This window comes from Serinus canaria, chromosome 1 (genome assembly GCF_022539315.1).
Source record: "Serinus canaria isolate serCan28SL12 chromosome 1, serCan2020, whole genome shotgun sequence".
NCBI classification, from domain to species: domain Eukaryota; kingdom Metazoa; phylum Chordata; class Aves; order Passeriformes; family Fringillidae; genus Serinus; species Serinus canaria.
The window spans coordinates 15,015,162-15,032,413 of NC_066313.1; the positions used below are offsets into that span (position 1 = coordinate 15,015,162).

Sequence of the window (17,252 nt, forward strand, 5' to 3'; positions counted from 1 at the left end):
GCAATTGAAACAAAAAATCAAGACACTACAAAAATAAAATAAAATAAAATAAAAAAAACCAAAACAACAACTCAAACTCCAAGCAAACAAACCAAATAGCGTGGGAATAGTAGAAAAAAAATAAAAGAGCCAGAGAGGGAAATTTCAGCATGGTTGTGCTCTGCAAAGGTGGACTCAGCCTGTGGCTACACAGCAAGCTCCCAATGAGGTCAGCAGGCTCCAAGTTTGTCTGCACAGGCAGCCCTGGAAAGACCAAGCTGTGCAGTAGGAGCAGTCTATGGAACCACTGGAGGCTCAGAGATGGGTGCAGGGGTCAGTTTTATAGCCCTCCCCCAGCCATTTCTTCAGCTGTATGGACAGCTGCTATAAGGATTTGCACATCAGTGCACACCAGGCACTGCACATGGTAAATATTATCCCTCCACTGGATGCAAGCTGTTAAAAGCAGCTTGTGCCAGATATGAGAATAATCACTAGCATAGCAGTTTAAAAAGGAAAAAAATCCTCCCTCCTGCCTGCAGGGAGGGCTGGAGGCAACTGCTGCTGGATGCATCTGGCAGATGATAATCCTCCACGTTCACACAGCACTTTGCCCCCACAATGGCCCTGGCAGAGCACGATGGGACCCATCCCCACCACACCTCCTGGGGTAGGCAGAGCCAGAGCCAACACTGACTGTGCAGCAGGGGGCAATGAGACATCCCACCCACGGTTAAACAGGGCTAATAACAGCACTTGGGACTCCCTGAGTCACAGGGTCAGTTACACAGCCACAGTTTTCAGCAGGCCAAAGGACTTCAGAGCACTCTTTGAGAAACCTGCTCCTTTCTCTAGCTGATAGAGACACTGAACCTCACCACGTGACCAACACTACAGATGATTGTACAAGTACAATAACTCTTGTGGATTTGTTACCTGTCTCCCTACTTCACTGTTGTGCAGATGCATCAGTTTATTGGCTTGTGATCCTGATTTTTTCATCTTCATGGGAGCATCTGAAAATTTGGACCCCATGATAAGACCATAGTTGAGGTTGTCTGCACATCCTCCCCATCGATACCCAGGTCCAGGTGTCTCACCTGGGATGGGACCACAGGAACAGCCAGGGAGGTCCCCGGTGGTGCAGGCTCTGGCAATGGTGTGGCTGATGGCAGCAGCAGAGAGGGCATATACAAATGCTGACTCCCTTGTGCCTGAAAGAGACAAGAACTCCAGCTCAGCCTCCTGGGCCAGATAAACATCCCCCAAAAACAGACTGACACAGTCGGTGTCCCCCAGAGCAGCCAACACTCTGGAGCTCACTGCAGCTGAGATGTCCCATGGCACCACTAGTTTGGAGCACATCTAAGTGAACTCTTCAACATAAGACAACATCCCAGCAGGGCAAGGAGTCACATGGATTTAGGCATCTTGTTCATCGTGGTGTGATTTGCTCTTGGAGCATGTGGTTAAGCCTTCCTGTGGACTCTCCTGCCTCCTTTTGCTCATCCCATGGCTCCCAGTGAGATGAGCAGACCAGCACTGCTCAACTGGTCTGCTTTGTAAGAATTGTGATAGACAAGGTCTTGGATCCAAGAGCCTCTGGGCACGACTGGCACCATAATGATGAATGTGGTCTCAGAGAACAGGACAAGTAGGCTTTGTAGTCCCTCCATGGCCTCCCAGGAGCAAGACCCTTCCTATCTCCAGCACCCACACACACACAAACACAAGCACACATAAACACACACACAGGCTGACTCTACTGACTGCAGTCCCAAGTGAGCCAGCAGTGCTGTTTTACCTCTGTCTAAGTCCAGCAGGTAGTTAGGAGCCAGCTCTATGGAAGAGCAGTTCCACCTCATGTCTGAGAAAGTTTTACGGCAGGTCTTTATCACTTCCCGCGCTGCCTGAATAATGGTCTGCATCAGCTCCAGGTTGCTGCGGCACAGCTGCACCTGAGAAACCACCAGGCCTTCAAGCTGCTTGCAGTGCTGGGTTTGATTCAGGGCCAAAGCCAAAGAAGTCTTGGACAGAGCTCTGAGGAGACAAGCACATGCACAAAAGCATTAAAACACAGTCTAGCTGTCTGCATTCACCTGACTTAATTAAAGCTTTCTGCAAATAGGTGCTTACATAAAGCTGGTGAGAAAGATGAGCAATTATGAAGAGTGATTTATCTCATATAAAGTAGGTGTTTAAGGTTGGTGGGAAGAAACACCCTTTAGCAGTGTGCAATTCTCTCCATTACTGAGGGGAGGCTGCACAAAGCTCCAGGGGTATATGTCAAGTCAACAGGATGTATAAATCCTATGGGGAATGTTGTTTGCTGAAGAATGAAGAGCATAGACCTCCCAACAGAGTAAAAAATGACCCATCAGTGCCATGATAAAAGAAATCTGGATCCTCCAAGACTGTGGCATTTGGAGAAAAAGCAATGTTGGTGTTATCAGTATTTTGTATTCAGCATCTGTCTCACACACTCTCAAAGGATTATGCTAAATGTCATGTAATTAATTATGGAGAAAGTCCCCTGCAAGGCCTAGGGAAAAATCATCAAATTTGCAAAACATATGCTTTCACTTAGAGTTAATGCCAAGGGCCTCTACTGATTCAATCACTGTTGCAGATAGATAAGTCTGTTTCTCTAGTCTCCAAAAACCACAGTGCAAAAGCTCAGTGGGAGTATGTGCAGAGAGAGTACCACAGTCAGATCTCAGAAGGGATCCATGAATACCAGCACATATGTTACCACAGAAGAAAAGAACAACATCCCACAGTGGTGGTTCTTCTACTGTCCAATTGCCAACTTTTCCAGGTTAAAAAAAGAACAAATGCTGACAGGCATCTCAAAGGGCCGTACTCTTCTTCCCTGAGCACCCAAAATGATCAGCAGAAGCCAAGTGTGTAACTCACTTTGTATCTTTTTGGCTTTCTTAGGGTAGTCATAAAAGTTATTCATTCCCATAAAACTACTTTCTAGCAGGCTGAATCAATAATCTGATGGCATCTGATCATGGCAACACAACTTTAACACATATTTCCTTCTGTGCTTGTTAAATGTATTGGCTTTCAGATTCATCCCAAGCCATCTTGGTTAGTTTGGCTTATTAGCAAACACATTTTGGGGTGCATTTCACTTTATTACTGTAACATCCACATTCTTCAGAAGTTAAATGAGATGGAAACAGAGCTAAAATTGAGCCCTAACGAAACTGGAGGTATTAAATCCTTGCTGGGGATGAATAGGCCGGCACTGACAAATTCCCAGGTGACTGGGAGTTTGGCATTTCTGGCACGAGATAAACAGTGGCAAACTTGGAAGGGAAACCACTGCTCTGAAAGCTATATAAATATATACTTCATACACATATTTAACAGGTCTGTTAAACATACTGCAAGCAGAAGTCATTGCTAGTGAATTTCAAGAGAAAGGAAAAAGTGGTGGACTTGGCAGTGTTAAGTTATTGGTTGGACTCAAGGATCGTAGAGGTCTTTTCCAAACTAAATGGTTCTACGATTTATTCATCAGAAATTCTGCCCTGCAGTTCATCTCGTTCCATACACACTGGGGCTCATACAGTGTTCCTTGTCTGGAGAGGGTCCCCTCCAGAAGGCAGCTCATCCAGCCTTAGATGTGGACCTGAGCTGCTGGAGAAAACACTTGTTGGTGACATACTGGTTGTTCAGGTATCTCAGAGAGATCATGTCCTTGAAGGTAGAGACATGAGTCTCTGAATAGTATGACTGCCACCTGACTGCAAACCTCTCCAGTGGGGACCTCTCAGTAGTCCTTCAGGATCCTTCTTTAGCTCATGGAAAGCAAAAAGCCACATCTAGGAAGCAGTCAGCCTTTTGTGCTTTTGAGACCTACAGTAAAATACCATCATGACTTAGAAGTGCTCATTTTCTGCTCTATATAAGAAACCCAGACACCAAGCAGGGACACAGACATCTGAATGGTATAAGCACAGAGCTTGAATGAGATATGAGCACTTGACACCAGGAATCTGTGAAAAGTTATCCCAGAAAGCCTCAGCAACTTCCAGAATGAGCTGAAACACAAATCAGGCAAGAGGCCAAAGCAGCTCATCAGTAATAAATGATAAAAACTCCAGCACTGCAGGTCCCAGCAGGAAGGGAAACAGGCAGGGTGTGGCAGGAGCAGTGAGAGAACTTCACAGCCTGAGCTTCAGGCAAATGAGGAACATTCCAAGTCTCTGAGAGAGGCTGTACTACGAGGCAGCAGCTCAGTTTTCCAATCAGACGTGTCAAGTGGCACTTGAGAGGCCTTGGAATGTTTTGGCTGGCCCTCCAGAAGGATGCATGCATGTATCTCCCAGGTCCTACACTACATTTTCTGATCCTTTCTAGAGGTCTTCAGCCTCTTTGAAGGACTTGGAAGGCTACACTGAGGTACCCCTCTCTCACCATTACAGACAGTCATGAACAGCACAAATAACCACCTACAGGTAGGTATGAAAGCAGAATTCAGACCAAAACTCATCCTCAGTGTGAAAAAACAGGAACGTGATGGAATGAGACTGTATTATTACAGATGGCTTGAAGTGATCACCATTAGAGAAGCAGTTTTATAGTGCAACAAGAAAACCATTTACTTCACGGAAGAGGAAAAATACCTTCTGATTGGTGAGAACTCAATAAATGGCAGCAATGGCTGTTTCTCATAGAATGAGCTGAGCTCCAGGAAGCCCACCAAGAATAAAACTGCAAGATGCAGGAAGGTGTTTTCTGAGCATCTCCCTAAACTTCATGTCTTTGCTTGTGAGAACCTATAATTGGAAACATCTCCAAGCATTGGGAGGAAAAATTAAAAGGTAATGGAGATGGAAAAGAAAACTCAGTTACTGTAGTCACTTGCTGAGACTGAAAAGTGTATTTATGTATCACAGATCAGGAATTTGAGAAGCCAGTTAGGTCATCTATTCCATGCCCTAACAACCTAGGTTTGCCCAGTCTCTGTCCTACATTTAGGAATATCTTCTTTACTCCACGTCACTCTAAACCCTCCCTGTGGAAATGCACCACCCCTCCCTGCTTTCTAAATTCTGGCAGCATCAGGGGATGGATACCTACTGCCTGCAATGACATTATTGGGAAACAATATCCATTTGTGGAAAGGAAAACATCCCCCAGGAGAGGCTTGTCCGTGGTAGGATTTGGTGGTGGGTCTCTGGCCTTTCTTCACAAAGTCTCCACTGATCACCAGCACTGGGAGGGAAACTGGAGCCAATGGGGCACAGCCAGCCTTGAAATCCAGCCCTCAAGGGCATAATTAGAAGAACATCCTTCAACCTGGGAAAATCCCTGGGAAAAAATCCCTGACAAACATCTCTCTGTGAATTCACACTCTTCATCTGAAAAAGGGTTTTTACCTCCTTTCACCCTGGAAATTCTGTTTTCCACTGCTTCCTCCTACTAACAGTCTCACTTAATTCTCCTGCCCCATCCTTCATTCTCCAGGAAACCAAGGGGTGGTTGTTTCATGTTTTTCTAAAATATACATATTTGATCCATCCCTTCCAATAAACAGGGCCTAAACCAAACATCTCCTGATCTATATATATAACACAGGAGGTTTTCCAACTGAAGCTCTGGATACTGAGAGAAAACCATGAACATGATTACAAAGGAAATATGCATAGATGGATCATGACATTTGTTTACTCTTTTAATTCTCTCAGGCAGTTATTAAATTCATTTTAAAGCATTATTGCTCTGCAGTGTTAGGTCCTTTGAGAGGTTTGTGCCCATTCCTGCATGTCTGGGCCCCAAGAGAGTACTGTTCACAGAAAGTGCGGGTTAGGAAGAAGCACCTTCAGATGTTAGCAGAGATATCAATGAAAGTCATATATGGTTTGGTTTACAAGGTACCCTGTGAGTAGGACACTGCTCCTGGTCAAGCCAAAGGGAGAAAAAAGTCCTTCAATTGAGCAGCAAAACATTGGTGTCCTTAAAAACACTCTTCTCTCTGAAGGCATCTCCCCACCCTCCCTTGTGTGACATGATCTGAGAAAGTCTCACAAAGGGACTGCTGGTGAAACAGTGAATTTCTACTCCAAATTACCAGCTTTGCTTTCTGAAAAGGCATTCTTTTTAATGCCTATTCCTAAACTTCTCAATCTTGCAGGGATGTGGGCGACACAAAAAGATTTAGACAAAATTACATGGCTGTGGAGAGTAAGTGGTAAAAGTATGTGGTAAAAGTTAATAAAGAGAGGCAGAGATTAAGAGTTCTTTTTGTATTTGATTTCATTGAAAGTTTTTAATCTGCAGGAGCCTCATTTTCTCAGGTTTTCATCTGGAAAAGGCTTGCAGGGGAGTTACAATAACATTGTCTAAGCTCCTGGTAGTCAAAGGCAGCTCATGCCCCTGCCACCCTGCCCTGCATCAGTTCCAGTCTGGGGACCACAAATCCTGGGAAAGACACCCCATCCCCTGGTAAATGCTTCCCCTGGTTCTGCAAGGGCTTTTCAAACACAGAAGTAGGATTTATGTGGTTAAAAAAAAAAAAAAAAAAAAAAAAAGAAAGAAGAGGAAGAGGGAGAGAAGTGTGGGGGGGAAACCAACTCTGAACTAAAAGCTTAAAATAAGAGCTGTTTTCAGATACGGTGCCAAATTCAGTGCTGGCAGTAGTGGGCACAGGGCTGTTGACTTCATGCCCAAGCTTGAATGAAGTCAATGCCAGCAGTAGTTGGCTCGCTGAGTGCCGAGGAAGGCCATGGAGCTTTGTCAACTTTTCCTGAGCTGCCTGTGGAGCGAAGAGCAAACTTCAAAGGCATGGTACTCCCTTTTCCTCACCCCCAGCCTACTCCCCTCCTGCCATCCCCATCCTGCAGTTCTTTCACAGCAGCTCATCTAGCAGTCCCTTGCCAGGCAGACAGTCTCCTCACAGGCGCCCGTGCCTCCACGTCCCAGCTTCCTCCCACCTCTTATTGAAGGAGAGAAGCAGGAGCTGCCAGGAAGCACAAAATCTTTCCATTTTCTCCCCTGCTTTTTGCTGGCTGCAGAAGGGCTGCTCAAGGTTGGTGGGCTGAGGGACATCCTATGTTCACCAAAAGGTGTGGTTAAGCTACCTTTTGCTTCTGCAGGGCTGCAATTTATCCACAGGAATTGTGCAGCAATAGCTGGGAATGGAGCCCAGCTGGGGATTGCTCCAGAGCACATGAGACAAAACTGGGTCACCACAATGGGGACAGGCAGAGACTTCCTGAAGTGACCAAGATCCACCTAAAAATGATGGTATTCCTAATGCCAGCACTTGCCATCCTGGGCATATTCTGCAAGCCATGAAAAAAAAAGAAGCCAACAAAAAAGCCTAACCAACCAACCAAAGACAACAAAACAAACAAAAAACCCAAAAAACTCAAAAACAAACAAAAATACACAAAATCCAAACAAACCTAAAAATAACCAGCCCAAATCACTTGCTGTGTTTGGCATATTTGCAACCACATTGAAGAGGACATTCAATACAGAGGGACAGAGGAGATGCCAATCCCTATGGAGCGCCTCAGAAGCTACTCTGTGCCTTGACATCCCAACACCTGCACACCTTTGGGGCATGCACATCTGGCTGCAGCTCCCTCTAATGCTCATCTGTTTTTCAGTTCTACCCAAATAAGTCGCTCCAGCACCTGCTTGGTCAAACCCAAACTCTCCTGGGAAAGTCAAATGGATTAGAAAAGCAGATGGAGAAGGTGATAGAATTACTAGGTGCATTGGCCCTAAGACATATCTCACGAAACCAATGGCTGCCTCACCTTCCCAGCAACTGTGACAAAACAACACTGAGCACTACAAAATGATGCAACCTCCCCACATACCTGCTTTGCTCTCAGGATGGGAAAGTGTTTGCCAAAAAAGAATGCAGGGTCTCATATGCATTGAAGAGAGAGGCTGTATCTCCACAACAATCCTGATCCAGCAAAGATCTGGAACCATACTCTGGCTTTACACCTGAGTAGCTCTCTGGAGCTTAGATGAAAGAGCACAAGATATGAAATTTCTCCAGCAAGAGAAATGTTTTCAAGTGTTGTGGTGTGAAGCTCTGCTTCCTCCTTGCCTCCCCCCTGCCCTCTTCCCAACTGCTGTCTGTCAAGTTCCACATTCCAGTAAGGGCATTGTGTGATTGGCAGAAGTTCAAAAGATGCTTCTCAGACCTGGAGTCATTCGCCTGTCCAGGTGTCATTGTCCCCTGAGACCCTCCCCCCCCACCTGGTTGGTGGCTCACCTATCCTCTCTCTCCCACCTCCCTGTGAGTTTAAAAGGTGCTGGAAACATACGTTCAGTCGGGGTCTATCAGAGCAGTACTGAGATTCAGAACTCTGTCACCTTGGAATAAACTCTGGATTTAACCCTCCGGCAGAACCCGCTCTCTTTCTCTTCACCATTGCCTGAACTTTTTCCACTAGAGGTTAACTGAGTTTCTGCTTTGCCTGGGCCCATTCCGAGTGCCCAACTGCAACTGCCTGTGAGCCAAAGGTGTCTCTGAGGAGAAATATCCCCAGCAGTCATCTCTAGCTCAGTGCAATCAATATACAAGAGCAAGAGCATGTGTACAAGATGCTGATTGTCCACACACCATGCTGAATATTTGGTGGGGCCCAGAACCAGCTTCCAACAGATGGGGATTTGGACCATAGAATTCATAAAAATAAGCCAAGCAAAATAAGTAATTTCTTTTTTTACCTTCACCCTGCCTTGACTAATTTTCAGGGCATATTTGTGTTACTGAGAAGTCCTAAATGGCTGAAAATTGTGTTTTTCTTCTTCCCCTCCCCCTGCAATTACATCACACACTGAATCAAAATTAAATTTCCTATCACCTTTCTTATCAGTCACTCCTCATCTCCAGGCTGGTGAAACCCACCTCCTTATCTCTCCCTTCCCCTCCCAAATCCTCTTTGAAGCTCGCCTCTGGCACCATGTGTACAAAAATGATGCAGTGGGCAGACCAGTGAGAAAATCCCACAACTGAAAACATCACCTAGCACTTTCTTCCTTCTTCATCCCATTCTTTTTCCCCACCTCTCTGTTCATGAGCAAGAGAAGGAAGGAGCAGATTTCAATTGTATGGCACCCAAAATATCAGTCCAGAGCTGGGATAAGCAGGTCTGAGGTATTACTCAGTATTTGGTACTCTGTTTGCCAAGAACTTAGCCATGCGATTTCTAAGGACAGTCCCTGAATCCTGAGAAAAAAAGAGTGATGGGGAGTGGGGAAAATTAGCCTGTGTTTCCATAGGAAAATAAGGGTGGGGAAATTAGGAGAAAGAGCAAACAAAAGAAAAACCAAACCTAATTTTGTGAATTTCCGGCTGCCAGCATCGCAGTTGCACAGTGCTGTGGACAGAGAGTGCCGGTCTCTGCCAGGTTTTAAACAGGTGTGAGGGGAGCTCAGTGGTGCATCTGCATGCCATTCATGCTTCAAATACCACTTTAATCCCAGCTTTCATCTTTCCCACTCACTTTTTGATAGGGGGGATACGTCTGCTGGGAAGTAGAGGAGCAGCAACTGTGGTGTCTTGCCTCCAGCTGCTTCTCCCCCCACTCATCCCCAAAAGCAACCCCTGCAGCTTAACCACAGAGCAGCCCAAAGGCTGCTTTTGATAGCAAAGCTATTAGGGACCTTTCCCTGCCTCCCAGCATTTTTCATGTCTATGGCTTGTCACCATACTATCAGGTTCCTTCTGGAGCCCATCTCACCCCTGCCCTTCGAAGGAACCCAAGCCCTTCACTCATGATTAAGTATCTTGCCGAAGTGGGACACCAATGCCAAGCATATGGACAAGGCCCTCCGGCCAGTCATGGTTCTGCACATAAAAGCCTTGCTGAATCAGGGTGCAACAAAACAGCTTTATTTCTACACTGCACAGAAAGAAGAATTGCGAAGGAGTCCCATGGACATGTTGCTAAATGTCCTTCAGGAAGGAGATGCCTGCCTTTCCTGGTGCTGGATGGAGGCAGAGCTGAGAGCCTAAATTCTGGAGGATGTTGGTGGAAAGAAACAGCTGGGTTATGTAATTGAGCTCTTGCTGACTACTACAAGGTGTAAAGCCAAGGCAGTGAAGAGCAAACCAGATCCTTACTCTAATCTACTTCCAAGATAGTCCTTAGACTATGGAGACAGCAGATGGAAGATTATGGAATGGTTTGGGTTGGAAGGAACCTTAAAAATCATCTAGGTCCTATCTTCCTGCCACAGACAAGCATGCCACCTTGAAAGATGCCCTAAAGTAGGTGACTATTCCTCCCAGCTGACCATATGCATTTAAACACCATGTGGAGAGATTCACCATGCTTCTCTTTATGGATGTAAAAGGCAGTGTGTGGCTTCTAGCAGCTCCCTGCAGTACACAGCACCGCCAGAGGCTATCACTTAACATTTCTGTTGGATGTCTCTGTTTGGAGAAGATGAATTGCCATCTGGTAGGTCCTCTCTTCCCTGACTGCATCATGGGGAGTAAAAACACTGGCTCCAATGGGATACCTAAATCTGCAGATATCCAAATTTAAGCCTTTATAAAAAGTGGCATGAGTAGAGCTTCAAGTGACAATGATTGGAACAGCAGGATGGCAATTAGACATAGCATGAAGTCTGTGGCAAAAGGAGCAGCAAAACAGGAACCTCTTGTCCAAGTTTCACCACCTGTCCCAAAGATCCTTGCTTCAGTGCACTACAGAGTCTTCTTGGCATTGTATATTATTGTGCCTTTTTTTCTACCAAAGATGCACGTTTGAGGAAAACCCATATTCCCTTACTTATTTTGTGCCCAGCTCCAAACCCAAGTAGAAAAGACAGATCACTCATCAAGGTCGTGAAACCAGACTGGCTTTGGAGTGGCCTGTTTGTTTATTTTGCAGCAAGCAACTAACTGATTGCTTGTTTAAGCAAAGAAATGAGATGGTGATGTTTTCACTTTGCAGTACATTACCTCCAAGGAAACCCAATCCTAACTTGATCACAGTCCCTGGTATTTCTTCACCCTCCTCCCCCCTCCTCACTTCATTTTTAACACCTTTCACAAAATCCAAAGGTTAAAAGGTCCAGAAAAAAACATGTTATCTGTCAAGCATCCCTTGTGGCTGGAGATGGGCAGCATTATCTCAGCTGCCATCCCTACTGCTCTCAGTTCCTACTCAGCACAACCAGGGGTCCTGGTGGGAGAGTTTCCCAGCATAGCAGGAGCTAAGGCTAGGAGCTTCATTAAGTGGCTCATGTGAGCATTCAAGTGTGTGCCTTTCCCTTGGTATCAATGAGGAGAAAAAAACCCAAATGAGCCTAAATCATGCATATTTTAGAAAGAAGACTGAGACATTGTTAGCACAAGCCCCTAGTACACACACTTGAAATCAATCAATGCCTGGAGAATTGCAGTGCTTGCTGCTCTTTAAACAGTTTACAGCATGCCTCAAATAGCAGTTGTAGAAACAGGTAAGAGACCAGCAATTCCTACAAAAACATTAAAAATGCAGAGATAGAGCCAGATACTTACATCCATTTTATCCCATAGCAAAGTCCTGTCTGCAGAATCAACAACAGAAAACCAGCTAAGAAAAATCGCAGACCTGGCTTCATTTTCTCCACTTTCTCCTGCTAGCCAAAGGAAATCAGCTTCTCCAAACAAACTTGTTTTTAAAAAAGGAGTTTTCTTAATATTTTGTGCAATGTATTTTCCTTCAGTTTGGGTATTGCTCCTTCTTGGAGATGAACAACCTGAAAGGAGAAAGAGCCCGAGCTACAGTTAACTCTGAAGTTCAGCGAGTCACTGTGAGAGAGAAATCTATTATCCAAATTGCAAAGGAGGGGCTTATGAATCATGAAAAGGTTTGGATTATCCCTTCTCAGTCCTCTCCCTTGCCAAGCCTCGATACAACCTTTCGAGTCAACAGACAGACAAACCGTATGGGTTGAATTACACAGAGTTATGGTCTGATTGTGTGTTTCCATTTAACCCTGCACATGGCAAGACTTCATTCGCTGCTTCACTTTACTGGGGTTTTTTTCTTCCCCTCTCCAAAAAGTTTGTGCAATTGCTTAGGAAGAAGAAGAAAAAAAAAAGATAGATCTTTAGATTAGCTCAAATCTTCAGCTATTCATCTCTCGCTTTCTTCCCTCCAGAGTTACTTTTCCTCTTTCTTTTTCTGCAGAGAAGACAAATAATAAAAACTGCGTTTCCCTACTTAATGCAGGTGCCCTTGCCCTGCAGATGTTTCTCTCTGATCTGTTACAATAAATGTGTTTTGCTCTTTACCTTTTGCTTTTCTTCTCACCTCATTAACTCTGCCTCTCACTTCTTCCAAGTCCTTGGCACCTGGAGCTCACGGAAAAGGCTACAACTTTGTAAACATAAAATCCCATTTTTGTCTCCAGGGAGCAGCCTGGAGGAGACAAAAAAAGCTCTCATGGATACCCCCACACCCCTTTTCTTTTTGTTGGTTTTTTCCTTCTTCAGGCCAAACAGATAAACAAACCAGATGCAGGACTTAAATCCTTAGAGGGGTCCTCTTTGTCTCCAGGGCATGGCTTGCTTATTTTAGCAGCAGTATTAATAGCAGTAAATGGGTTTCCCTTCAGTTGCTCACTTCAGACACCGCTCAGGGCTGCTTTTTGTGGTCTTTGCAGTGGTTTCCCATCCCATGAGAAAGACAAAGTAAAACAAACAGAGAAACCTGCCCACCACATTGCATCTCTGGAGTCTCACAACCCATGGCACAGCACACAGGCAAACCCAAACTGTAACTGTTCATGCCCCCCTAATACCCCCTCAAAGAGGTTTGGGAAGGGACCGGGAATGGTTGGAGCAGTCAGCTTCACTTTGGGAAACCTCTTACCTTGGAAAAAGGGTACCCTACCTGATCCCCAGCTTTGGATTTGCCCAGCTGCAGCTTTCTGCCTAAATATTCCCATTTGGGGAGCAATTGGGTTGGGGGAATGAATATTTCTGAGTGTTTTCTCTGCCATCTGCAGCATATTTTTCTATTCAGGCTGCTTTTTGGCTATCCCAGCCCCAGCGCCTGGTGTAAAGGGTTTCTAGAGAAGTGCTGTTATTACAAAAGATTTTAATAACCTCTAGGGGTGAGATCCTGGCTCCATTGAAGCCCAAGACAAAACTGACTGCCTACATGGGAGGCAGGATTTCATTGCCATGGATTGTTTTTCTCTAATGCCCACTTGGATTTGGGTTTGATGCATCCCTTGAAGGCAGTGCTCCCATGAGCATCCAGGCATACATGCTTCTTGTTTCAGAGTATTTCTATATCTTATAATCTTTGGGAGCCCTTTTCTTCCCACTGCTCTACAAGCACACTGGAAACCTTCAATCCTTCAGTCCTGCCCATGCCTTTCAGTGTCTATTTAGATATTTCAGACCCCTTTTATCACCTCTGTGAACTGCTGGACAACACAAGAATTGTGTGTAAAATGTCTCAGATGGTCTATCTAAAATGCTCTCCCTAAACCTGACCAGCCAACACCATTCTCTACTCTCCCTCCCCTGTCTTGAGAAAAGTCACAGTTTGGGGTTTTTTCAACCTCTGGAGTGGAAGAGAAATTATCTAATTTCTCCATACCTACCCAAAGAACGGCGAGTTTTGCATGCAATTGCACCCTTTTATTTGGAGAGGCAATAATGCGTTTTCCCGCTCAGTCCAACACAGACTACATTTGCAAGAGCAATTTGCAAGGAGATGGGTGGGACACACTTTGGGGCAGATGTGATGTTTACAGCTCTGGTGAGCTCTGGGTCACTGATCAAACCAACAGCAAGTGGCCTGTGGACTCCTAAAAACAGGAGCTGCTTTTAACTCAATGCCCTCTTTTCTCTTCACCTCAAGGCTGTTTGCAGCCAGCCGCACTCTGGCACACAGAAAACACTCCCATCAGACACTTCCAAGACTCTGGACTCAGGGATGGGAACAGGCAATTTTAACTGTACATAAAAGTGTGAGTATTCAGCTCACATTTTTCCAGTTTTCCCATCCAGGAAACAAAGACATCCACCTGACTCTGCTGCCAGCCTGCAGCTCTCTCCAAGAACACAGCAGCCTGGTTTAGGGGTAGCACATCCCCAGATGACCTGCGGTGAGGAGTGGGAGCAGAGAAAAGGAATAGAGGGTGGTAGAGCTGATTCCAGCTGCCGGGTCTCACCACTCCCTTGCTCCCTTGCTGCCTTCCTTCTCCCCCGCAGCCCCTGGGTGTCCCCACTGCCCTGCAGCCTCCCGGACTCCTCTCTCCTCTGCAGCTCCTTGCACTACCCTGCACATTTGCAGCTCCATGTCCCCCCTCTGCCATCAGCCCCTGAGTCTCCAGTCTCCCTTCCAACTCTTGGGTGTCTCCTCTCCCCTGCAGTTTATCGGGCACGGGTCTCTCCACCCTCTGGGTCTCCCTCTCCCAGGGTCCTCCCTTCGCTCCTGCATTCACATCTCCTCTTGCCGGGTGTCAGGTCTCTTAATTCAGCCTCCGAGTCTCCTCCTTCCTTGTTTTCCCCCGGGTATCCCCTCTCCCTTGCAGTCTCCAAGCCTCCCCTCTCCCTCGCATTCCCTCGGTTCTCCCTTTTCCTTGCAATCCTCCGGGTCTCCCTTCTCCCTTGCAGTCTCCAAGCCGCCTCTCTCTCTGGCATCTCCTCGGTCTGCTTTGCAGCCTCTATGAATCCTCTCTCCGCCGAACCCCCCAGCGTCTTCCTACTCCCATGCATCCTCCGGGATGCATCCCCTCTCCGTGGAATTCTCTCCACGCCTCGCAAACCCCCGTTCTTGGCCAGCCCCGCACCTTCGGCGTTCCGAGGGGCTCCAGCGAGCCGCTGTCCCCTTCCCACCTCTCCCGGCAGTGGCTCGCACACCCCTGCGGTCCCCGCTTACCTCCGCCCGGAGCGGGCTGCGCGGGGACCGGGGCCGCTCTGCCGGGGAGGCCCCCGGAGCCGCCTTATATGCGGCCCCCTCTGCTTTGATATGCGGAGTGATGTCAGCTCGGATTAGCATAACAAAAGGCTCCGCGCCCCGCGGATGCCCTGGCGGGCAGGCCGGGGCCCCGCGGGGTCCGTGCATCCCCTCCCCGCTCCCCATCCCGGCACAGCCCTCGGGAGCGGGGCCGGGACAGCGGGAGGGGGCTCGGCCGCGGCCCCCGGGCACGGCGGGGACTCAACGGTGTCATTCTAATGAGTAGTTAATGATTAACAGTGATTAGCAACAAAAATAGCGAGTTGGTGTTTTGGCCGGAAGGTGAGCGCTGCCGGGGGTGCTCCGCGCTCGGAGCTGAGTGACCGCTGCCCCGGAAAAGGACAAGGACACGCACCGCGCTCTGCCAGGAGATCTGGTTCCTCTGAGAGGGTCGGGAATCACCGCCCGGGGTAGCCCCTGCTCAATCGTACCTCACCACGTCCTGCTGTCAGCCCGCAGGTTCCGCAGCCTCTTCTCTGATCGTCTGCGATCGGTGGAAAGCGCAGATGCTGAGGTCTGCTTTTTGCTTTCAGGTGGGTTTCGGGGTTGGAGGCTTGGTGATTGCCTGCTAACGAAAGAGAAAGAAGAAGGAAAATGGGAAAAGGAAAAGGGAAAAAAGAAAACAAAAGACAAAAACACATGAAAGGAAGGAAAGGGAAGCCAGGTTACAGTTGACAGGTGCCCGCGCACTCTACGCTCTCATCTAAGCGCTCTCCGCTCCTCTCCGACGAGCCGCGACTCCGCTCCGCCCGCTCGCTCAGATCTCCGCGCAGCTCCTCTCGCACGCCACGCCGCTCCCGCTCGCTCCTCGCCTCCTCTCCTCCTCGCCCTCTCCTCTCCGCTCCTCTCCTCTCCTCTCCGCTCACTCTCCTGCTCCTCTCTCCGCTCGCTCCTCTCCGGCCTCCCCCCCCACTGTCTCCTCCGCCACAGGGCCCCGTCCACCCCTCCCCACGGCCCCGCGCCCGCCCCCCGACGGGCCCCGCCCCCTCCCCTTTACCCAGTTCCCCTCACCTCGCACCCCGCACAGCGCCCGGGGACCACCGCCAACATAGGCCCGCCCCTCACCCGACCTCCCGCCCACCCCCGCCCTCCACAAAGAGTTAATGAAAAGGAAAAGGAAAAAAATTAAAAAAAAGAAAACAGCAACAAAAAGGACTAATTAACAACGAAAAAAAAGGAAAAAGAAGGAAAATAAAAGGAAAAGAAAAAAAAATAGAAGAAAAAAACCTTAAGATAAAAACCCTGTAAGAAAGAAAAGCACCACTGGCTTCTGAACTTAAGACCTCATGAGTCTGAATTTAAGACATCTGTCAGCTATGGGCTCTGAAAAAATGGATGCTGGTTGCAAAAGTACTTGTGTATTTTTCTCCTTTGGTTTAATTGTGGGTTTCAGGTAAAAGGAAAGAAGAGAATAAATGCTTTAGTCCCTGCATCAAGACACTCATAACAGTTTCCTGTTAAAAACGGTCTATTTTCAGGACAGCTACTTATACAGGATTTTTTTTTTTTTTGTGTCTGTGTTGCTTTGCTGATTGCATTCATATACACAAATAATGAAGAGTCCTGTGTGAACTGCAAAGAACCCTGTATACACAATCCCAAATTCCCATTATATTGTTTGTATAATACCAGGTTTTGCCAGCAGCTTTGCACAGTATGTCCATTTTTCTTTGTGTAACAGTTGCCCAGAAGTACTCAAACTGCTCCAAACTTCCACTTCCCTGGCCCTACTCCCATCTCACTGACCCCCAAAAATGTGTACCTATGAAGAGGAGGTTTTGTCAGGGTTCTTCAGGGAGGACTTATTTACATGGGAAAATTGCCTGGTATATCTATTGCAGTCTGACTTGCTGTGCAAATGCTCAGATTTCTGTATAAATAGCCTTTTTCCAAATTGCCTTAACCTTTAAAGGGCAGTAGGGAAAATGCAGTTGTTATTAGTCAATAGGTGTAGAAGGAGTAAGTTGTGGCATTTCTAATGCTCGTGATTGTGCAGTAGGCACCTGCTGTGCTCAGAACTGTGCAAACAACACAGCGAGATGAATCCTTCCATAGGACCTTCATGGTCTTAATATTGGTGCTGAGAGGTGATGGTGTGGAGTAGTGTCTTGGTTTGAAAAGACAGGTGCCTGCTGAGGAAGGCAGGAGCCTCCCCTGAAATGAAAATGCAACCCCCTCCCTCTGAATCGTTATAATTTTGAAATTAAGGCGGCTCTCAGGCAAAGATATGGGAGCAGGAATAACAGTTCTTTACTAGGAATAAAAAAAAAATAAAGCTAAAAATAAGAATGCAGTGATGCAAAACAACACTGA

At 46.9% G+C, this 17,252-nt stretch overlaps 1 protein-coding gene across 3 annotated transcripts in view; it reads right to left on the reverse strand.

Moving 5' to 3' along the window:
- WNT11 (Wnt family member 11) overlaps window positions 1-15,484 on the reverse strand; it is a 32,542-nt gene extending 17,058 nt beyond the window's left edge. Inside the window, exons 1-4 of one of the 3 annotated variants that reach the window (XM_030235027.2) lie at window positions 15,371-15,484; window positions 11,498-11,718; window positions 1,784-2,019; window positions 916-1,193 (exon numbers count right to left, since the gene is read on the reverse strand). In XM_030235027.2, coding sequence (XP_030090887.2) covers window positions 916-1,193; window positions 1,784-2,019; window positions 11,498-11,580 — 597 coding nt within the window. In that variant the 5' untranslated portion in view covers window positions 11,581-11,718; window positions 15,371-15,484. Of the gene's footprint in view, window positions 1-915; window positions 1,194-1,783; window positions 2,020-11,497; window positions 11,772-15,370 lie in introns of those variants that run through there. The other 2 variants (XM_030235028.2, XM_050979408.1) reach the window with 2 other exon arrangements.
- Window positions 15,485-17,252: the final 1,768 nt, after the last annotated feature.